The 24,646-nt window shown below is 37.5% G+C and overlaps 1 protein-coding gene and 1 non-coding gene across 2 annotated transcripts in view; both read right to left on the reverse strand.

Annotated features, from left to right (window-relative positions):
- Positions 1–436: 436 nt before the first annotated feature.
- On the reverse strand, positions 437–555 carry LOC126009989 (5S ribosomal RNA). The gene has a single exon (XR_007496135.1). It is a non-coding gene; the product is annotated as a 5S ribosomal RNA (ribosomal RNA).
- Positions 556–14,375: 13,820 nt separating this feature from the next.
- The window catches only part of MYO1B (myosin IB), a 179,305-nt gene continuing 169,034 nt past the window's right edge, over positions 14,376–24,646 (reverse strand). The window contains exons 30-31 of the mRNA XM_049773173.1: positions 22,497–22,624; positions 14,376–15,634 (exon numbers count right to left, since the gene is read on the reverse strand). Of these exons, the coding sequence (XP_049629130.1) occupies positions 15,511–15,634; positions 22,497–22,624 (252 nt within the window). The 3' untranslated portion in view covers positions 14,376–15,510. The remainder of the gene's footprint in view (positions 15,635–22,496; positions 22,625–24,646) is intronic.

A 24,646-nucleotide genomic window follows, 5' to 3' on the forward strand; every position in this document is an offset into this window, starting at 1 on the left:
GCCTCCAACATCCACAAACACCCATTTTCCTGATGGCCCTGCCTGATCACCTAAGATTCCCTTCGGGGATACCAATATGACCAGATTTCAGGTACGCAGGCTTTATGGTATCACCAGGGCTTCTTGGAGTGAGTGTGGGCAACCTCCCTCCTCCATATCTTTCTTCTAGGAAGCTTGGCAGCTGAGAACATGTCCCTGTAAGCCACAGTATCAGTGATAGTGCTTTGAATTTCTGGACAATTTCATTTGTTTGATGCTGTCATCCTATTGGAACACTGCAATTTAACAGAATGGACAGCTAACCTTCTGCTACTGCATTAATGACCTCATTGGAGATACAATAATTCTCACAAATGCGCTTGCTACTGTACCTTTTTTTTTAAAAAACTTTTCCCCCCTTCTTCCTTTTCCTTTCTATACTTTTTTTTAATTTTTAAGCCTATAGCACCTGGTATTCCCAGGTGGTCTCCCATCCAAGTACTAACCAGGCCTGACCCTGCTTAGCTTCCGAGATCAGACGAGATTGGGCGCGTTCAGGGTGTTATGGCCATAGACCTTTCTATACTTTTTAAAATAACTTTGTTCTCACTTATCTGGAAACAAATTATAGTCAACTATTTCAACTATTTAATGCATTTTCTTTAAATAAAGTAAAAAGAAAAAGAAAAAAAAAGAGTAATGGAATGCCCAGGGAGAGAAGTCTAGACAGGAAGAGAGGGTGTGCTTGCATCTTTACTAACACCACGTGCAAAGCCCATTTGGGCGTCTGTTCTGTGTGGCATGTTATTCTGGGTATTGTTTCATACTCCACTATTAACTACAGCTATAAGCAAATAAATGAAAACTCATGTATTGGAATACCTTTTCCTGATCGTCCTCAGAATTCCGAGAGTAGGATATGAAAAATCCAGAAAAGATGGATTAGTTTAGTTTTAGCCAGTGGCTATAAAACCTTGGACTAATGACCACTTCTCTCTTTGATTTCCCACATTTACAAAGTAGGGAATTGGAGTATACAGTCTGATAGCTCCAACATATTAGAATTTTAATTCATTCACAAGTCTACATAACTAAGTCTTACTTGCTAACTTATTAAGACTTGCAAACATATGTGATTCTATTTTTCAAATTACTTCAGAAGTATTAAGACTAGGAAAGTGAAAATTTACTTGTGAACTTAAACAAATTATGTGTGCCTAATTAAAAGAAGTTAAACATACAACTATGAGTTTGTATACTTTCTGAGTTGGAGTGATAATAAAGCCGGCAGGGCTTGCATGCAGCCAATCTAAGTTCAATCCCTGGCATTTCATAAGGTCCCCAGAGCAGAGCCAGTAGTAATTTATATGTGTATAACCATGAGCAATATCTGAACAGTGCTGGGTATGGATCACCATCAATACATAAATGAATAAATGAATGAATGCAATTACTCTCATGCAAGAATTCATAAACAAAGTAAAGCATTGGCCCTAAGACCAGCAAGTAGTGGGATATAAGACAAGATGGGTGAATATTATATAACAGTAAAAAGGCCCATCCAAGTATTTTACTTCATTTTAATAAAAGTATTTTGTTAATTCTGTGAAAAGAACAAATCGTGGTGCACTCACAAAACTTATGACTTGATCACATCAGAAAAGGCTTAACAATAAAACCATAAGAATTTAAATGTCTACACTCAAGATGAAGCATTAACCATTATTAGAAGGTACTTTATCTTAAAGGAAAATGTAATGAAATCCTAAAACGGCTATGCCAGAGATGAAATACTCAAGAAACAGGGTTTGGAAAGCCAGTGGGAAACACATGATGAATGATGTTTTCTGAATGAGCCAGACCAGCAGGGCAGAACTGCACCACTTTTCCCTAACTAGCCACATGTGCCCATCACAAATGGCCTCCTTAGGCAGAGAGGCAAGCACTGAGTCTACATTGTGGTGTCTGATGTGGTTTGGGGTCAGTTCAAGATTGCCACACATGGCATATTCCTCTGTGGGGTTTCTTCTAGTGGGAAGAACAAATTGGTGGGTGGATTTTCTTCCCCTTTTATTAAGTTTCATGGAGAGCTCCCAAGTGCTTTCCATTTAATGTTAACAGAATCCACTTAGTTTTCAGATCTAAGTCCAACTTGTTCAAGGAAGCGAAGGCAGCTGTTACCAAGTTTCTTCTGAGATGACCAGAGGGGCTGGGTTTTGGGTCTTGCTACTTCCTATATCCATTACCTTGTTACTAAGTCAGTCCACACAATGCTTGGACACAGAATTATTAGCCTATTCATTTCAAGGCTACAACAAAAGGCGTTTTCTTACGAAAATACACACCGAGAACATAAATATTTTTTTTCCTTTTTTAAAAACTAAAATTTTAATTTAATGGAATCACCATGATTCAGTCACAAACTTGTTCATAATTGAATTTCAGTATACAATGTCCAAAACCCTTCACCAGTGCACATTTTCTTAGATTCTAGTTTCCTCCCACACTTCCCCTGCTCTTCTCCCCACTGCCTGCCCATGTGGAAAGAATTATCATCTCTTTCTCCTCTCTCTTTCTTCTTTTTTAGATACTGTGGTTTACAAAACTTTCACAGAAGTGGTATCATGCATATCATTTACTTTCAGCACCCAGTTTTTGTTTAGAGTGATCTTTTCCAACTATCATTGACAACTACCTTTCACTTCCTGATTTGGTTAGCTTGTTATGATTACTTCAAGTTCCATCCATATTGTCTAGAGAGGCAGGGCTTCATCCTTTTTTTATTTAAACAACTTTATTACATACATGATTGTGTTTGGATTCCAGTCATGTAAAGAACACCATCCATCACCAGTGCAACATTTCCGTCACCAATGTGTCAAATCTCCCTCTTCCCCATCCAATCCCCGCCTGTACTCTAGACAGGCTGTCTATTTCCCTCATACATTCTCATTATTAGGTTAGTTCGAAACTTAGTTATTTCTCTAAACTCATCCCTGTTTGTGGTGAGCTTCATGAGGTGAGCTGGAACTTCCAGCTCTTTTCTTTCATGTCTGAAAGTTATTATTGCAAGAATGTTTCATTTTTCTTAAAACCCATAGATGAGTGAGACCATTCTGTGTCTTTCTCTCTCTCTTTGACTTATTTCACTCAGCATGATAGATTCCATGTACATCCATGTATAGGAAAATTTTATGACTTCATCTCTCCTGACAGCTGCATAATATTCCATTGTGTATATGTACCACAGTTTCTTTAGACATTCGTCTGTTGAAGGGCATCTTAGCTGTTTCCAGAGTCTTGCTATGGTAAATAGTGCTGCAATGAATATAGGTGTAAGGAAGGGATTTTTGTATTGTATTTTTGTGTTCCTAGGGTATATTCCTAGGAGTGGTATAGCTGGATCGTATGGGAGCCTGATTTCCAGTTTTTGGAGGAATCTCCATATCGCTTTCCATAAAGGTTGAACTAGACGGCATTCCCACCAGCAGTGAAAAAGAGTTCCTTTCTCTCCACATCCCTGCCAACACTGTTTATTCTTACTCTTTGTGATGTGTGCCATTCTCTGTGGTGTGAGGTGGAACCTCATAGTTGTTTTGATTTGCACCTCCCTGATGATTAGTGATGTGGAGCATTTTTTCATGTGTCTTTTGGCCATTTGTATTTCTTCTTTGTCAAAGTGTCTGTCCGAGAACATAAACATTTTCTTTAATTATTATTATCTCAATTTATTTTTATTATTTATCTTTATTTATGATCTTTTTATTATTATTTATCTAATTCTACCTCTCATGTCTGAACTGAGAACAAATTTACTTTTTCCTCTTTGAAGGTGTGCACCTTTCCAGCAACTGATTGTCACATACAAAATGAATGTGGATATGTTTTCCTATTATCTATAATTTGTTCAAGAAAAAGATGTATATGTTTTGAATGCTACTGAAAAAATGCTGTTCAATGCCCTTTTGTATTTACTGTTCCTCTGTCTAATACAACCTCAACTTCAGAAACTGTACTTATAGCAATCATTTCAGAAAAGATGATTTAGAATTCAACTAGCTCAGAGTCACACACACACACACGACTGTCTTCTTATTAGAAAATTATTTAAAAATAACTTTGTAATTTATAAATTAAAGAAATTTAGGGACACTAGAGAATCAACTGTGAACTGTAACTTCAATACATTGGACCTTGTTTATGAATAATAACCATTGTACCAGGCAACTGGTTATGACGGATGGTTCAATTACAGAAACCAGAGATTCATCACTAACAAAGAAATCATAATGGAGAGAACAACACATTTTTACCATAAGAACTAATGCAAATATTTATGTAAGCTGTGATTCTGGGATATATCATGGATATTTGAAAATAAGAATTATTAGTAATATAGAAAGAAATTACTGAGTCAATAGAAAACCAAAATATCACATAGAATTAATTTCTTTCAATGAAAACATCCCTACGTGACTCCACTAGGAACTTCTATTGCTTAATTAATCCTTTTAACTAAAGAGAGAAGAGAACGTTGGAATGTATACAATAAATAAAATTATTTAAGAGCAACTTTAAAACATCTCATGAGAAGAAAAAATTATAACGGAGGTAACAGGATATTAATAAACTGTTTTTGCTAAGTGTTCATCATAAACATTTATTGAATCATTATGCTATAAAATCAACGCAGTGTTAGTTAAAATAAAAAGGAGCTGAAATCAGAATTAAATGAAATTATTTGTTTCTCTCTGTACTGTTATTCTTCTGGGCAAATATAAAATTAAATTCTGTCCCTAGTTTTCTCCACAAACACTACACAGTTGAGACTATTTTCCTTGGTTTGGAAGTTGGATTTCTCATGAATTTCCTGGAACTGAGCAGAGGGGTTCTGATCACTGTGCCAGCAGAAAAAAGCTAATGAGGAAGACCGTGGCTTCTGCTGTACTCTGATCAAATCCAGATTCTGAAAAAGATTTCAAATCTGAGAGAATGAGGTCAATCACTCCAAGACTTGGAGGACACCAATTGTAACTCCAACAATTCCTTTTGTATTGAGTGACTCCTGAAAAGCTGAGGTGAAAGTGAAGTTTGCCAGCTTCTCACAGGCACCAGACAAACCTGAGCATCAGGAAGAACTCAACAGAGCCCTACACTGAAGGAAGAGCCTCTCCAACTTGAACATTCATTTCTCAGGCATTTGCAAATAGACCAGGAAAACACCCAGCTGTTTTGATCACTGGGAGGAAAAAGCAATCCAGTGTTGAATTGTTATAGAACATTTTGATGGCTGCAGCATTTATGGAAAATATCCAGCATTTTTTAGAAAAAAAATATGGATATTCCTCAAAACCCTGGAAATTGAGCTCTCATATGGTCCAGCAATACTACTGCTGGGGATAAGGGATTTACCTACGAGTATATCCCTATACAAGAACAATACAAAAATGCCCTCCACATACCTATGTTCACCGCCAGTGCTATTTACAATAGCCAGAATCTGGAAACAACTCAATGTCTGAGAACAGATGAGTGACTAAAGAAACTGTGGTGCATCTACACAATGGAATACTACACAGCTGTTCAAAAAAAAATGAAGCCAGGAAAGTTTCCTATATATCGATGAAGGCTACCATGCTAAGTGAAATGAGTCAGAGGGAGAGAGACAGAGTAGTCTCACTCATCTGTGAGATTTAAGAAAAATAAAAGACAGTATGGTAATAATACCCAGAGACAATAGATGAGGGCCAGAAGGGACCAGCTCATGATATGAATGAAGCTTACCACAAAGAGTGGTGAGCACAGATAGAGAAATAAATGTGTCTACAACTACCATGACAATGATAGTGAAACAGAAATAGAATCTGTCTCAAAGATAGGCAGGGGATGGGGGAGAAAGGAAATGGGGAACACTGTCGATGGAAAGGTTGCACTGGTGAAGGGGGGGTGTACATTCAATGACTGAAATTCAACTATGAACATGTTTGTAAACATTGTGCTTAGATTACTATTAAAAATAATAAATTTTGCAAAAGGGAAAAATCTAGCATTTTTAAAGAGACTTAACTACAGCAAATTCTAGTAAAAATGAAATTTAATTGACATATATCAAGGGATTTGATCTTCAAATTTTTCTCTATCCTCCCTCATACCCATCAATATACACCATTTAAAATTTTTATTGTAATATACACCATTTTAAAGAGTGCTTATTATTTGGAGTCTTTAGAGCTTAAATTCCTTCCCTATCACATGAAAAATCTATAAAAAGTTGATTATATTTAGTCTAATAGAATTTTTAACCATGCTCTAATGATCACAATTTTATTTAAGTACATGAACTTAAGAGACCTGACTCTGCATATTAAACTGATATGTCAATAAGAGTTTGGTTTCTTAGATTTTGACCAAATTGTCTACATGGAGGATGTGATTATGTTTTTTTTGTTTGTTTGTTTTTAGGTCACACCCAGCAGCGCTCAGAGGTCACTCCTGGCTCTACACTCAGAAATCGCTCCTGGCAGGCTCGGGGGACAATAGAGGATGCCAGGATTCGAACCACCGTGCTTCCGCATGAAGGGCAAACGCCTTACTTCCATGCTATCTTTTGGGCCCCGTGCTTATGGTTCTTTGTACAACACTAAATAAAATAACTGCAAGGAATGAGCAAACAGAGTACTGAATCTTTAGCTGAGGATCTTATAGCTAGGTGTTGGGTCCAAGTTACTGTTTCAAGAAAGTGAAAAACAAAACTCTTAACAAGTCTATTGAAGAGAAACTATTCCCAGGTTCCTTTCTTGCCCTGTGGAAGATACAAGTCAGTAAGACTGACTACATCCATCATACTGTAACTTGGCAAATTCCACAGTTGGCTTTGGGATTCTCATTAGCAGTTTATTTTTCAAACCTAACTTCCAGACCCCAAACCCCAATATATTTTCATTTTCTCCTTTACAGAAAATAAAAATAAAATCACCCACTGTCCCCCTGGAAATCTATCTTTTTAAGTGAACAAATGAAAAAACACTCTCTAATTGTATCTGAGGTTATTACCACCTTCCTGGCTCAGTCCAGCACCTGCCTATCTTGACCCCTATGGCACTTAGAAGTCACTCCAAGTGGTTAAGAAACTAAGTGGGTGTTAGGACCAAGCTCCAGGAAGGGCAATCTGCAATGCCACAATTCTGCACAGCAGAAAAACAATAGAATAAGTAAAGGAAGAATCACTCACTTGCTGTAATGTTCATCTGGTGCTGAAGAAGGTGGGCCTCAGATGGTCCAGCCAACCTCACAACATGCAGCAACAGAGAACTAGGCATTTGGGTGTGCATCAGAATTGCAATGTGGAGGACTTGTTAGAGAAGACTGCTGTGTGCAAGTCCGAAGTCTGGTAATTTCTAAGTGACTTTCTATCTTTCATGTGTGTATATGATCACAAGGAAGTTTTCCTCATATCACTACTTTTAACATCAACTCTGGAAAGTCTTAACTGTTGAGAAGAGGCCTGGCCCACGATTGTGCATATTTTCTTCTTTTTTTTTAAAAAATAAATTTGCCTGTGCTGATGTGATAGTTACAGGAGGTAGAGTGCTTGCCATGCACCTGACATACCTGGATTCTAACCCTGAGCACCACTAGGTATGGGTCCCAAAAGCAAAAAAAAAAAAAAAAAAAAAGTAATGTTTTTCTTTGGTTTTAACACAAATTCACTGCAGTACTTTTCTCTATATTCATTATCTGGTGCAAGGCTATTCTCTCCTTAGGTCTACGGTAGTCAAGTCCCAGTCCTTGCCCTAGCAGTGAAGATAGACATCCCTGAGTTAGTCAACTCATCCTTTGGTTAGAGATCCAGGATTTAGTACTATATTTCTTTTTTCCTTTATTTATTTATTTAATCAAGATTTTTCAGGGCAGGTACTTGCATGCAGCTGATCTGGGTTTGATCCCCAATACCCAGATACAGTATGGGAGATAGTCCCCTGAGCTCTGTTAGGTGTGATCTCTGAGTACAAAGTTGAAGTAAGCCCTAGTAAGTCCTACCTACTGTAGAACTCTATGAAAATCTTGAAATCTTGAAAACCAACTATCTATTGTTCCCAACAAATAACATCCTAATGGCAACTCACACCCTATGAAAAAGAAACTATTGCTACATACATTCAATGCACCGATTAATAATTCTTAGTTCCAACAGCATTGTTCAAGGATGCCTCATTATTAATTTGGTTCAGTGAGGACAGAGACGAATATCACCCTGCTCAAGTATGTTTTCTGACTAAAGTTAAGAAACTCTTTCTGATATATTGAAATAGACACGGTTACTGGTCCTCTTTATCTTGAAGTTAAACCTCTAAATAGGAAACAACCTGCAGATATACAGTACAGTGCACTAGACAATGGAAGAATATATTAGTGTGAAAGAAAAATCAACCATTCTTCAAGGCATTATGCTAAATAAAAAAAGTGTAGTAATTTTAGACCAGAGAGATAGTATGGGAGTAAGGTGTTTGTCTTGCATAGAAAACTTGGTTTAATCCCTGGTACCATAAATGAATACCACCACAACATATAGAAAAACCCACAGCATAAGCGTGACAATGGGGAAACTACACAGACCAACATCAGCCATAGAGAATGAAGATGGAAACTCTGATGACCCAACAATGGTCAACAACCTAAGCAGTCTTTCAGAAATGGAGTTTAGAGAAGAAATATGGAGGATGCTCACAGAACTCAAAGAAAGTATAGATCAGAACACTAATAAAAATCAAGAGAATATGAAGATAGAAATCAGAAAACTCCAAACTGAAATATCAGGTCAAATAACAGGTCTGAAAAACTCAGTAGACGAATTGAAGAACATAATGGATGAGCTTTCCAACAGGTTAAAAGCAGCTGAGGATAGAATTAGTGCGCTGGAAGTGCGATGCATAACTTTACACAGCAGAAGAGATTGAAAAAAAGCCTTAAATCAAATGATCAGACAATGGAAAAATTACTCAAAGAATATGAGCAGATGAAAATAGAAGTCTTTGATAAGCTCAACAGAAACAACTTTAGAATCACTGGAGTCCCAGAGACCCAAGAAGAAAATCTCCAGGAAAAATCAGTAGTCAAGAACATCATCACAGAGAAACTACCAGAGCTAAAGAAAACATGTTACCAAATCCTGCATGCCCGAAGAGTACCAGCTAAAAAAGACCCCAGGAGAAACACCCCAAGACACATCCTAGTCACAATGATGAATCCCACAGATAAGAGATAGAATACTGCAAGCAGCAAGATCAAAAAGGGAAATTACATTCCAGGGAGCATCCTTGAAATTTACAGCAGACCTGTCACCAGAAACACTCAAGGCCAGAAGGCAGTGGTGGGATATAGTGGCAAAACTCAATGAAATAAATGCTTCGCCAAGAATACTGCACTCAGCAAAACTCACTTTCAGGTTTAAAGGAAGTATACATGGCTTCACAGATAAACAATGGTTCAAAAACTTTACAGACTCAAAACCAGCCTTAAAAGAAAAACTGAAAGATCTATTCTAAAGACAAGTCAGAACAAAAAACACACCAAACTTCTACACAAAGATGGCAATAAATCCCATGACAATTATTTCTTTCAATGTCAATGGACTAACTGCACCCATTAAGAGGCACAGTGTGGCAAAATGGATCAAAAAACTGAAGTCAACCTTCTGCTGCCTACAAGAAACACACCTGAATAATCAGAACAAACATAGACTCAAAATCAAAGGCTGGAGGAAAATCATTCAAGCAAACAACACCCTTAAAAAAGCGGGGATGGCCATACTAATATCAGATGACACAAACTTTATACTCAGAAAAGTTGTAAGGGACAAAGATGGATATTTTGTACTAATCGAGGGATATGTACAGCAGGAAGAAATCACTCTCCTAAACATATACACACCCAATGAGAGACCAGCAAAGTATTTAATACAATTGTTGACAAATGTGAAAAAGGATATCAATAATAACACAATAATTGTGGGAGACCTCAACATAGGCTTGTCAACACTTGATAGGTCAACCAAATGGAAACCCAACAAAAATATACTAGACCTGAAAAGAGAAATGGAAGAAAGAGTCCTAGTAGATATATATAGGACACTCCATCTTCAGAAATCTGGATACACATTCTTTTCCAACGTACACGGGTCATTCTCCAGGATAGATCACATGTTGGCACATAAAACATACCTCCATAAAAACAAGAAGATAGAAATTTTGCAGGCTACCTTTGCTGACCACAAGGCTCTGAAGTTAGATGTGAACTACAAAGGGACACAGAAGAAAAAATTTAACACCTGGAAATTAAACAGTCTACTACTGAACAACCAGAAGGTCCGAGATGAAATCAAAGAAGAAATCAAAAATTTCCTGGAAACAAACGACAATAAAAACACAAACTATCAGAACCTATGGGATACATCAAAAGCGGTACTGAGAGGAAAATTTATAGCTTTGCATCAGGAAGGAAGAAGGAGCATACATGAATAGCTTAATGACACAGCTTATAGAATTAGAAAAATATCAACAAAAGAAACTAAAAATAGGGAGACAGAAGGAAATAACAAAGCTGAGAACAGAAATCAATGAAATGGAAACCCAAAAAACAACCCGAAAGATCAACAAAAGCAGAAATTGGTTTTTTGAAAAAATAAACAAGATTGATAGACCATTGGCAAAACTCACAAAGCAAGAGAGAGAGAGAAAAACTTGATAATGCGTATTAGAAACGAAAAGGGGGAGATCCCTACAGATACCGCAGAGATTCAAAGGGTATTCAGAGAATACTTTGAGAAACTCTACGCCACTAAATATGAGAACCTGGACGAAATAGATAAATTTCTGAACTCATATAATCTTCCATGGTTGAATAAAGAAGATGTAGCATATCTAAACACCCCCATCACTATTGAGGAAATTAAAACCGTAACCAAAAATTTGCCCAAAAACAAAAGCCCAGGCCATGATGGATTCACAAATAAATTCTTTCAAACCTTTCAAGAGGAACTACTACCAATCCTGGCCAGGCTCTTTTATGAAATCGAAAAAACAGGAACACTTCCAAACAGCTTTTATGAAGCCAACATCACCTTAATACCAAAACCAGATAGAGATGCTGCCAAAAAAGAAAATTACAGACCAATATCCCTGATGAAAACAGATGCAAAGATCCTCAACAAAATCCTGGCGAACAGGATCCAGTGCCTCATCAAGAAGATCATTCACTTTGATCTAAGTAGGTTTCATCCCAGGAATGCAAGGATGGTTTAACATCCGTAAATCTATCAACATAATACACAACATAAGCAACAAGAAAAATAAAAATCACATGGTCATATCAATAGATGCAGAAAAAGCATTTGATGAGGTTCAACACCCATTCTTGATGAAAACTCTCAGCAAGATAGGAATAAAAGGAACCTTTCTCAATATAGTTAAGGCCATCTACCACAAGCCAGTGGCAAATATTATCCTCAATGGAGAAAAATTAAAAGCCTTCCCTCTAAATTCTGGTACAAGACAAGGCTGTCCTCTCTCACCACTCCTATTCAACATAGTACTGGAAGTACTTGTTATAATAATTAGGCAAGAAAAAGATATCGAGGGAATCCAGATAGGAATGGAATAAGTCAAGCTCTCACTGTTTGCATATGACATGATACTCTACTTAGAAAACCCTAAAGACTCTACCAAATAGCTTCTAGAAATAATAGATTCATATAGCAAAGTGGCAGGCTACAAAATTAACACACAAAAATCAATAGCCTTTTTATACACTAATAATGATAGGGAAGAAATGGACATTAAGAGAACAATCCCATTCACATTAGTGCCACACAAACTCAAATATCTTGGAGTCAACCTGACTAAAGATGTGATGGATCTATACAAAGAAAACTATAAAACACTGCTCCAAGAAATAAGAGAGGACACGCGGAAATGGAAACGCATACCCTGCTCATGGATTGGCAGGATCAAAATAATTAAAATGGCAATACTTCCAAAAGCATTGTACAGATTTAACACGATTCCTCTAAAGATACCCATGACATTCTTCAAAGAAGTGGATCAAACACTACTGAAATTCATTGGGAACAATAAACAACCTTGAATAGCTAAGCACTCCTTGGGAAAAGGAATATGGGAGGCATTACTTTCCCCAATTTTAAGCTGTATTACAAAGCAATAGTTATAAAAACAGCATGGTATTGGAATAAAGACAGACCCTCAGATCAGTGGAATGGGCTTGAGTACTCAGAGAATGTTCCTTAGACATATAACCACCTAGTTTTTGATAAAGGAGCAAGAAATCCTAAATGAGTAAGGAAAGCCTAATCAACAAGTTGTGTTGGTACAACTGGTTAGCCACTTGCAAAAAAGCGAACACAGATCCCCAGCTAACACCATGTACAAAGGTAAAATCCAAATGGATTAAAGACCTTGATATCATACCTGAAACTATAAAGTATATAGAACAACATGTAGGTGAAACACTCCAGGACATTGAGACTAAAGGCATCTTTAAGGAGACAGCACTCTCCAAAACAAGTGGAAGCAGAAATAAACAGATGGGACTATATTAAGCTGAGAAGCTTCTGCATCTCAAAGGAAATAGTGTCCAGAATACAAAGGCCACCCACTGAGTGGGAGAAATTATTCACCCAATACTCATCAGATAAAGGACTAATATCCAAAATTTACAAGGTACTGACAGAACTATACAGGAAAAAAACATCTAACCCCATCAAAAAATGGGGATAAGAAATGAACAGACACTTTGAAAAAATGCTCAACATCACTAATTGTCAGGGAGATGCAAATTAAAACTACTATGAGGTACCACCTCACGCCACTGAGATTGGCACACATCACAAAATTGGAAAACAAGCAGTGCTGGCGGGGATGTGGAGAGAAAGGAACTCTTTTTCACTGCTGGTGGGAATGCCATGTACAACCTTTATGGAAAGCGATATGGAGATTCCTTCACAAACTGGAAATCAGGCTCCCATACGATCCAACTATACCACTCCTAGGAATATACCCGAGGAACACAAAAATACAATACAAAAATCCCTTCCTTACACCTATATTCATTGCAGCGCTATTTACAATAGCCAGACTCTGGAAACAACCAAGATGCCCTTCAACAGATGAGTGGTTAAAGAAACTGTGGTACATATACACAATGGAATACTATGCAGCCATCAGAGAGATGAAGTTATGAAATTTTCCTATACATGATGTACATGGAATCTATTATGCTGAGTGAAGTAAGTCAGAGGGAGAGAGAAAGATACAGAATGGTTTCACTCATCTATGGGTTTTAAGAAAAATGAAAGACATTTTTTACAGTATCTCAGAGACAAGAGAGATGAGGGCTGGTAGGTGTAGCTCATGACATGAAGCTCATCACAAAGAGTGATGAGTGCAGTTGGAGAGATGACTATACTGAAAATTATCATAACAATGTAAATGAATGAGGGAAGTAGAAAGCCTGTCTGGAGTACAGGTGTGTGTGGGGGGGTGGGGAGGAGGGAGATCAGGGAAATTGGTGGTGGGAATGTTGCACTGGTGAAGGGGGTGTTCTTTACATGACTGTAATCATACAACTATAATCATATTTGTAATCACGGTGTTTAAATAAAGATAATTATAAGAAAAAGAAAAGTAAAGAAAAAAAAAGAAAACTTGGTTTAATTTCTGGTACCATATATGATTCCATGATCCTTGCTAGGAGTGATCCTTCAGCACAGAGCTAGGGATTTTAGTAAGCCAAGTAACAACAGGTGTGGCCCCAAACCAAAAAATAAACAAAGATACTTTTACCTAATACTGTACCAACAAAAAGAGGACAATCTATACTTTTATTTCCCTCAGTAAACAAAGGAATTAAACTCAACTTTGAGGGGTCCAGAAGAACAGATCAGTGACAAGATGGAGAATGAGAACTCTCTATTTTACTAATTTGAACAATGTAAATATAGTACATATTTTTAACAACATTAAAATAAAAACAATCCTTTCAAATCTGCTCACCTGTTTCAGGAGTCCATCAACCTATGATTTTAGGAACATGATGAAGATTGAAAGAAAGTTCTTGAATCCTCTATCTAGAGCAATAAACACAAAAGTTTCCAAGACTTTTTTTAGGGGAGAAAAAATTTTTTAAGGTAGAGTTAAATAAAAATCCCCAGAAATTCTTTCAACAAACGTTTCTGGTTTATAAAAGGTAAGTAACATTCAATTACATTGAGAATATAGTCTGTCTAGATTGTAAAACTTTTTTGTGTGTGACAAGACATTGACATTCAACATAAGAAAATAGTTTGAAATACAAAAATACAGTTGTCATCCAGAAAATGGCACTAAATTAGAACAGTTTTATTATTTAATATAGCAATGTATAAACATCATCCTACCAAATAAGTAACAATTTTATTCCAAAGTTTAAGTATGAGCTTCCAAAATGAATTCTTTATTTGTAAATTATAACAAAAATGTCCTGTAAAGTAACACAAATTTAATTTTGACCCTTGACTAAAATATGCACCCTATAGCAATTACCTCTCACACAAAATGAATATTATAAATAAAACTTTCAAAAAAAAAGATTACAGATGTTTATTGCACATCACACAGAATGTTCTGACACTATGTGAAAGGCTTTCAGCCCCTGACTGCATTAGTTTTATTGAAATGTTCACTCAAATTTGGGTGAAAACAATATACACATATGAGCAGATTTAAGATCATATATGATGTCTACTAGAAACAGGAAAATATAATCTCATAAACTATTTCTGTAACTTTTTCTAAAATAAGAATGACTAAGCAAGAGATCAGAACACATTCAAAGTTCTGTTCAAATGTCATTTTTTTTTCTTTTCAGATAGAAACCACCTATAGAGACTTCGTACCTGGTCATATGTTTTTACCCCTAGGACCAGTCCTTGAAGAATACACTGCTAAAGACCATACTACAGGTTCCTAACGATGCTGTCCATAACTTTGGCTTCAACATTTTACTCATTTAGCACTAGAAAAGCCAATAGAAACTAGCCAGAATGAGCCTAAAAACATAAAGGATTTCTAGTAAGACCATCTAGCACAGTGCCTATCTAGCACACAGTAGGCATTTAATAAATATTTGATGTGTGAGTGTGCTTTTTAGACCATTCCTAGACTTATGTATTAATGATTTATGAGTAATATGCAGATGTAGGGTACACAGATCTAACTGGATGACTTAAAAATAACATAGGAAACACGATATAGACAATGTTAGTTTCTATACCCTGTTCCAGGGCAGAATGTATGTACGTGATGGGTTAAAACTATTCAAATAATAAAAAATGGATTAGTCAATGTTTTTTTATTTTTGCCAAGGACTCTTAACAGTATTAATCTTTGGCAATTCCCAAACATAAACGAGCCCAAATCAAAGAAATTCAAATTGCACTATTACAAAGAATAAAGTCCATGAAAACAGAGGAGGGGAGCGTTAAGGAACGGCAACTTCAAGGAGACGGTTGTTTTTTCGTTTGCATGTTGGGACGCTTCCATTTTTCTGGTTGCCTTGGATAAACTTCACACATACTTTGTCCTGTCTGAACTGTACCAGGAACCTAAGAGAGGAGAATAAAAGAGATTAAAGCTCAAACAACAGTATAATGCTCATACTAGCTTTTGTTCTTCAATGAATATTTGATCTTGACAAGTATTTCTCCTTGACATTCACACTTCTGTACCAGTTTATATCAGTAGGGATGACACTGCAGGAACATCTGGCTGGAATAATTTTCAAGTACATGACAATTTTATCCCAGTAAAGGAAGACAAGAAAAAAAATATCATTGTCTTTTACATTCAAGACCAGCATGCTATGCTGCTTTTCCTTTTTTCTCCATCTATATGTACTATATGTATCAAACTATAAAGTGGGAGGGGCAGGAATTTTCATAAAGTTTGAAGTTGAAAGAGTGGAATAAACAATTTCGGAAGAAGTAGAGGGAGCCTCAATTTTTCAAAACAGTTCATATGCTTCTCAGACAATGTATCCCAGTCATACACTATGTGAATGCTGATGTGTAGCCTTTGAAAAAATTAATTTGTCTATTTGTGTTTTTTGTTTGTTTGTTTTTGGACCATACATGTTGGCATTCAGGGTTTATTCCTGGCTCTGCACTCAGGAACTACTGGGGTACTGAGGATTGAATCTGAGTTGCTGCATGCAAAGCAAACTCTCTGCTGTACTATCACTCTGGCCCCTTAATTAAGTTTTTTTTAATTTAATTACTGTGAAATTACCAAGTTATTTATGAATTGGTTTTAGGCATACAATGTGTCATATGTAGAACTGTTTTCTTTTTTGCACTGTGGTTTACAGTACTTTTGCTTTCATCTCTTCTTCCTAGTTGAATGCTTTCCTCCACCATAGATGTTATTCCCTGCCTGCCTGACTTCTGTGTGTTAGCTATAAAATAAACATAAAATGACAGTTAATTGCTCACTTACATATTCAATACCATTACATAAATGACTTACATAGAAAGTTATAAAACTTTTAAAACACCCACCCATGTACACATAAAATCATCTTTTCCATTCCATACTACATGGTATATATGGCACATGTTGAAAAACCTTTCCTAGTTCACATAGTTTTCTTCACAGAGCACCAGGGTTTCTAATGGCCTATCCACAAACCATTCTTTGTGTCTTCCTCCAGCAAACAGCCCCGAAACTAATTGCTACCTGTACGGAAGTTATGAGGGGGAGGAGCAATATACCCTAAAACCTAGACTCTACCACTTCAAACTCTGGTTTCTTCTCTCCACCACCAGAAACAATGTAATGTTTCACGTTTCCAGTGCATTTGCCAAAGACCAGTGTTCAGAGATTTGCGCATGTAATTGAGTCCTTCTAACAATCAACTGTGTGAGAGATCAGATGCTCATGGCCCTCTATAGCAACTGTGAAAATCTAAGAAGATCTGCTCTGGACTTAGTGGACTCCGTTGCAAGGTCAAAAGAACCCCATTTCGCAAACATTATCTATCAACTGAGGTGGAACGTGACACAAAAACTTCTGATTCATTGGATATTTTAAAATGATTGTACTTCTGACCTTTTAAAAGGGTTGTTTCTTTTGAACTTGAAAGCACTGGGGAATAAAGGCTATAGGATAGTTCCAAATTTGCCTATTTGATCTCTCTGGCATAAGAACATTACATCTCAGGCCAGAGAGATAATGCAGCTTAATTAAGGCCTGGTCCTGCCCATAGCCAAGCCTAGTATGAACCTCTGTACTGCACATAGTTCTTTGAGCCAAGATTCTTTAGTCAAGAACTAGAAGCAAGCCCTGAGCAACTCTCAAAAGCCAAATTTAACAAATTCAACTCAATAGCTAAACTGTAGAATCAACAAAACTGAAAGCAGGTTGGGGGACAGGACAGTAAATGGGAATATTGGTGGAGAAAAGATGACACTGGCAGGAGGAAGGTGTGTCAAAATTGGAAACTTAAAACTCAACTATGAATAACTTTTAAAATCATGGTGCCTAAAAAAAATAACAATTAAAAACTCAACTAAAACAAAAAGCCTGTATCTAATTGCTTCAAAAAATTAAAGTTTAAAGCTCAACACAAATATGTACATTAATAAATATATTTTGCTTACATTTTAATTGTCAAAGAGCACTTGTTGTATAATGTATAGAGAATTCTTATCCTAAAAATCTTGGCTATCGCCATACTCACAGTTCATGATTGTGATTCCTCTAGAAGTTAACATTAGGAAAAATATATTATTTATCTTGGATCACACTCTCCTAAATTATACAGATAACTTTACAACAATCTTAGGAGGATGGAAAACTGCTGTCTCAGAGAAAAGCAAATGGATGCAGAGAATGAAGAATTGAATAATCATTCTCTAGCAAATAATAATGTCAAACGATTTATTCTTCAGCATTAATACTAGTTACAGTCACACAGCAAGAAAACAAAACAAAAAATAGAGCCTCGGTGAATTTTTGAAATATCAGAAAATTAATCATATAATTTAGACAGTATGTGTGTGCCCTAAGTAAACTGGTACATATAAAAGGAGGTAAAAATGTATTTTAAATGTTTCAGAGAGTAAGTTTGCTTCAGATTTTCACTAAATGTAGGATTTCGTTGTTAGAAAAAATGTCTAGGGGCTGGAGTGATAGCACAGCAGTAGGGCATTTGCCTTGCACATTCTTGACCTGCGACAGACTTGAGTTTGATCCTGGTATCCCATATGGTTCCCCAAGCCTTCCAGGAGCAATTTCTGAGCACTGAGCCAGGAGTTACCACTGAGCGCTGCCAGGTATGGCCCAACTCCCCCCACCTCCAAAAATAAAATAAAGGTCCACCTCTCCATTTAATGTGACCTACTTACAGAGGAAGCAGTTTGGAAATTCACGGACTGCCTTAGTACAAGGCAATGGGTCATCTGTGAATTCTACATGTGTAGGTTAAAAGTGAGACAGGGAGCAAACAGGCTTTGAGTCTCCTGGTGTAAACTGACACCCAGTTTTTCCATGATGATCATGGAAATTAATTTCATTAGAATAACTGCTTCTAATTCTGGAAAGACTCCACGGAGGATGGTACCAGTCACGGCACTGCACATTGTTTACCACACAAAGTCTGTACAGTGGCCATGGAATGAACTGAGCATACTTAAGGGATTAAAAATTCCATCCTGGGTACCTTCTGTCCAAGACTTTGCAAAATTTTGTTTAAATTTAAAATGCTCTTTAAGAAGAGAGTTAAGCCCTGAGTGAGATAATCTAGGGTTATGAAAGCAGAACTGTTTCCTCAGGCTTCCTAAACTGACCAACCATGAGGATTTAGACAGGAAGTGAAGGAAAGGAATAGAAGGTGTCACAATTGATTTATGATGCTAATAAAAGTTATCCTCATTTGGCCACATTAAAAATGTTCACTCAGACCAGCGTATTTACTGAAAGATTATTCATCTAGAACAGCTTACACCCCTATGGGATAAAACAGAGTCTAGGTTCACCCAGAAGTTAAATAACCACTCTCCAAATCAGACCACAACCTTGGTTATGTTGTTCTCACATGAACAGTGAAGGCCTGTGTAGCTTTCTATAATTCCTGTCTCTTAGGATGCTCAACATAACAGCACACGTGACCCCCACCTCCAAACACCCTTTTGTTGGTTCCTGAGTTGTGTTGAGCCTGCAGAACTTCTGAGATGTACCTCAGTAAAGGAGTTTTATTTCTACTAGAGAATACTTTATGACACTTTGATATTAAATTCTCTAAGGCAAGTTTTAGAGAAATGTAAGTTTTTTTTTTGTTTTTGTTTGTGTGTTTTAGTTTTGGGGCCATACCCAGGGATGTTTAGGACTTATTCTTGTCTTTGCATCCAGAGATCACTCCTGGAAGGCTTTGAGGACCATATGGGATGCTAGAGATCTAATCAGGTGTTGGCTGTGTGCACAAAGCAAATGTCTACCTGCTATAATAGTGTTCTGGACCCTAAAGACAGGGTTTTAAAAATGTCTGTTTGGGGTAATTGATTAGAAATAGCAATCCTAGGGCTGGAAGTACAAAACAGCAGGCAGAGAGGGAGGGGAGAGGGAAAGAAAGAGGAAGGAAGAAGGAAGGAAGGAAGGAAGGAAGAGGGAAGGAGGGAGGGAGGGAGGGAGGAAGGGAGGGAGGGAGGGAGGGAAGAAGACGTTTTCAGTGGCGTGATACCCTTTTTCTTCTTTATTTTGAAGGGCAACAACAAGGAGGCTGCCTCACCTATAGATAAGGAGTTTCTGCATGTGGAACTTATAAATGTGGATATTAGCCACTCTGCCAGTATCCTATGATTTAAAAGATTACCTAAAGGCATCTTCAAGATCAAACAGGTCTTAAAGGTTAAAACTATAACTAACTGGTATCTAACTATTCTAATCTCCCCCAATATTTTTTCTTTTGCTTTATGACATTCGTTTAATGGTAATTTACATTATGTTCTGCTTCATATTTCTATGTCTTCCTACAAATTGAGAAAAGAAAAAAAAAGTGGATGGGGCTGAGGAGCCAATCGGTTTCAGGAACACTGAGTGGAACTAAAAAGGTCAGACCTAAATACACAAACCAAAGTCAATGACAATAGAATCAAGAGACCCAAACTATAACAAGATAAACATAAAATGGACCTGTTACACTGGTAGTCTTGGGGGCGAGGGATGGTATGTGATGCATGCTGGTAACTACTGAGGAGGGAGGTCAACACTGGTGTTGAGAATGGCCCTAATTCACTGTCACTAATTGCCTGAAAGAGAATTGTGAAAGACTTGTAACTCACAATGGTCTTAATAAAAAAATATCAAAAATGATTCAGTACAAACTGCAATTTTCAGGGTGGTCTAATCTCTCTCCCAGTCTAAATTCACAACACACAGAGAACAGACCATAAAGTTGAAGACATGTAAATCTTATACCAGAAAGAAAGTTTGTCTTATGACAGGATATGAATGGGTATGGGTTCATTTTTGAAAGGCTTATAGGAAGAACTGAAAAGAGAATAGACAGACAAAAATCTTAATTAGAAATTAAAATAGTTTCCTGAGCATTCAATCTGGCTATGGAAATGTTCTGCTATCCATGCACAGTATATAAGCAGACAATAAAGAATCCACTGGGGGGCCGGGAAGGTGGCGCTAGAGGTAAGGTGTCTGCCTTGCAAGCGCTAGCGTAGGACGGACCGCGGTTCCGCATTTCGATCCCGCGGTTCCGCATTTCGATCCCCCCATGTCCCATATGGTCCCCCCAAGCCAGGGGCGATTTCTGAGCGCATAGCCAGGAGTAACCCCTGAGCGTCAAACGGGTGTGGCCCAAAAACCAAAAAAAAAAAACCAAAAAAAAAGAATCCATTGGAAAGTAATCAATTAAGAACTAATTAACAGGGGCCAGAGTGGTAGCGCAGTGGTAGGGCATTTGCCTTGCACGTGGCTGACCCAGGATGAATGTGGGTTCGATCCCCTGGTATCCCAGATGGTCTCCGAAGCCAGGAGTGATTTCTGAGTGCAGAGCCAGGAGTAACCACCTGAGCACCACTGGGTGGCCCAAACAAACAGAAATAATCAACAGAGTAACTAGAATTCATTAAAATAATCTATCAACTGCTTAATAAGAAACAATTAACCCCTATAATTAGAACACTCAATGTAAAGCAAAAACCCAAAATGAAAAACCCACCAATGAACCCTTGTCAACATGCAATAGTAATTACTGTGTAATTAGTTTACTGTAAGTGAAGTTCTTTTGATTTTGCCAAGCCCAATCACCCTCACACCTCTTTTCTCAGTGCTACTTAGACCCATCAGATGTTCTCTTGCTTTCTTTTCCATTCAGAATCTGAATACAGATACTCCTTGCTTAACGATGACCTATTTAGCGACCACTTGCACTTATGACCATCTCTTCACCGTTATTTTATTTTAAATATCCTTTTTCCACCTTGTACACTCTACAGTATAGTACTGTGGTTTTTGGTGCTTTAATGTACCTATTTTACTAACTTTTTGTTCTGTAATACATTGCAGTACTGTGTGTAAATTACACAACTTATGCAAATTAAAACAAGTGGAAGTTTTCATTTGATCTTTCTCATTATTTTACTTATTCAGAATACTGTGTTGTCAAGTACTATGTATATACTGTACTACTGTATACAGTACATGCAGTTCCTCACTTAATGACCAATTCTGTATACAGACCAATTCTGTATACAGACTAATATCTGTATAGCAGCCTCCTACTCACACCTGAAATCTAAGCCTTTATTATCATTCCAGGAGTAGTTTAGAGACACTCCAGGTTTCTCTTTGACTCTTGCTTTCCTATTATTATTCTCAGCACACAGCCATAACAACCTTTGAAAATCAGACCATGCCACTGCCCTGCCCCAGATCCAGAATGGTTTTCCATCACTGTCAAGAAAAATCCCAGCTCCCCAACCAGCTACCAGCTCTGCAGTCTGTATGTACTCTGCCCCTCTCCCCAGTCTTTCCTCCACTGTTCGGTCATGGTTCACTCTGGTCCCAGGTCTCTTGCACTTTCTGCCTCCCTAGCCCTAAGACATCTTCCCCGCTTGTTACCTGGCTTACTCTAAGATATTCTCAAATGTTACTGCATAAGAGGCCTTCCTGGCCTCCCTATGAGAATTATACCCACTGACCCAGACCATCATTTCTTTTCATCCACAATTACATGTCACTGATCAAAGTCATATACTCTGTGATTTCATTTGTACACCGCAGGCTTTTATTACTAGCAACACAGGTGCCTGAATGTACTACCTATCTACCATTTAGAACAAATACCAAATATGTACTTGGGCTTAGAAAATAAAGGTTGTATAAATGAGTGAGGAGTGAATGCTCGCTCCAAATAACAAAACTGATCATAGGTATATAAACAACTGAGGAACATACTCATCAGAAATTTCAATATTGAGTTTCTGTCTGGTTTGGCTGAGAGTCGTCCGGTAGAGTTTGGTGGCCATTTCAATTAGGTGATCACTGCTGAAGAGAAAGTCTCCCTTACTAGCCGCTTCAGAGCCCTGGAAGAACAAACTGAGGATCAGGCTATGGAAAGTAAAGGCAGCTTTGAAGTATATTTACAGGTTTTACTTAAAACAAAGTTATAGTAGCTTTACAGCACCGCAAAACTGGAATACAGACTCCCATATAAACAGTAAGGACCCAAGCAAGTATTTTCTTCCACTTTGGTCAGAGCACTTAGCAAGGTTACCTAACACCTCCCTTCCCCCAAGCTGCCTGGTAGACCAGAAGCACCTCTGCATCACTTGGGAGATTGTTAGAAAAGAAGAGCCTCAACCCTACTGCAGGGCTGGCAAAGATGAATCCACCACAATGTCCCTCATTAGTTTATTTCTGGTCGGTTCAAGAAGCACCAATCTAACCTATAACTCACTTGGAAAGAGCTGTTTAAAAAGTTCTATCTAGGGGATTCGGTTACAAAAAAGCAAGAGTGATAACACTAGTAACAAAGACCCGAGGGCAGCCTTACTCATTCAACCTTACTGCACAAAGGACACAGCTGGGAGCTATCAAGCACAGGATGTCTGTTCCCCTCTTCCCCTTCTAGAAAATTTATTGGATTAAACTGGAGGAAGGTCTGGGCACCAGTACAACTTAGTGACCAATCAAGATGGAGAATCACTATGGTAGAAATCTGATATGGCCCCTTTAGGTAAATCACACTGATGGTGCTAAATTAAGTTTGAGGGTTTATTGTAAATTTAGACCCAGCCAGTGCTATGGATGGCACATTATTTAGATGTCTTGTCTCTAAAATTATTGATATTTGCTAATATTTTCTTATTTAGAACTATTATATTCACAGGCTCTATGTTAAGATTTTATGTAGTGTCTCATTATAATATAAAATTGTATTTTATATATTATATACTTATTTTATATAACATTTATATATATTTCTATATAAATACCATATAATTAAATTTATAATAATATCATAAACCAGGTACTACTTTCATCTCTGTCTCAAAAGAGAAAATTAGGGAGCTGCATGAGATGAGAAGTCTTAGTCATGATCATTGGGAAAATCAGTGAAATCAATTCCAGACTCTAAGATCTTTTTTTTTTTTTTTTTTTTTTTGGTTTTTGGGCCACACCCTGTGACGCTCAGGGGTTACTCCTGGCTATGCACTCAGAGGTTGCTCCTGGCTTCTTAGGGGACCATATGGGACGCCGGGGGATCGAACCGCGGTCCGTCCTAGGTTAGCGCAGGCAAGGCAGGCACCTTACCTCCAGCGCCACCGCCCGGCCCCCAGACTCTAAGATCTTAAAGAATTAAGTCTGTTAGCAGGTCTTGGCTAAACTTAGAACATTAAAAAAATCCTTGGATAAAAATTATTATGAGGTTATTTTGTAATAGTTGTATTTAAAAAATAAAAACTACCCCAAACTAAAGATCAATGAGAAGACATTTCTTTAAGTCAGTGTACAAAAATTAATGAAGAAGCATACTTTAAAAATATCTGAAGACCAGAGTGTTTTAGACTTTAAAGCACACCATGATGGATGAAAAAGAAAGCTGTACTTCACTAATGCAGAGCTCAAGTGAGAGTCAGAACGATAGCACAGTAGTAGGGCATGTGCCTTGCACATGGCCGATCCAGGACAGACCCAGATTAAATTCATGGCATCCCATTTGATCCCTGGAGATTGCTAGCATCAAAAAGCCAAACACCCCCCCCCCCAATTAAGTGGTGGCATAAGCGGTAGGGCATTTGTTTTGCCTGTGCTAACTTAGGATGGACTACGCTTTGATCCCCTACACCCACCCCCAGCATCTCGTATGGTCCCCCAAGCCAGGAGCAATTTCTGAGTGCATAACCCTGAGTCACCAGGTGTGGAGAAAAAAAGAAAAATTAAGTGAACAAATCAATGAAAATGCTACATCTTACCCAATTACTGAAAAACTAAGACTGAGATGGCTGAACCCAGCTGAGGTACGATAGATAAATGCAAGTAAAAGAATGAATCAGGGAAGCAAAACAACAATTCAGAGGGTAAGGTGTTTGCTTTGTAGGTGA

Source organism: Suncus etruscus, chromosome 5, assembly GCF_024139225.1.
Source record: "Suncus etruscus isolate mSunEtr1 chromosome 5, mSunEtr1.pri.cur, whole genome shotgun sequence".
NCBI classification, from domain to species: domain Eukaryota; kingdom Metazoa; phylum Chordata; class Mammalia; order Eulipotyphla; family Soricidae; genus Suncus; species Suncus etruscus.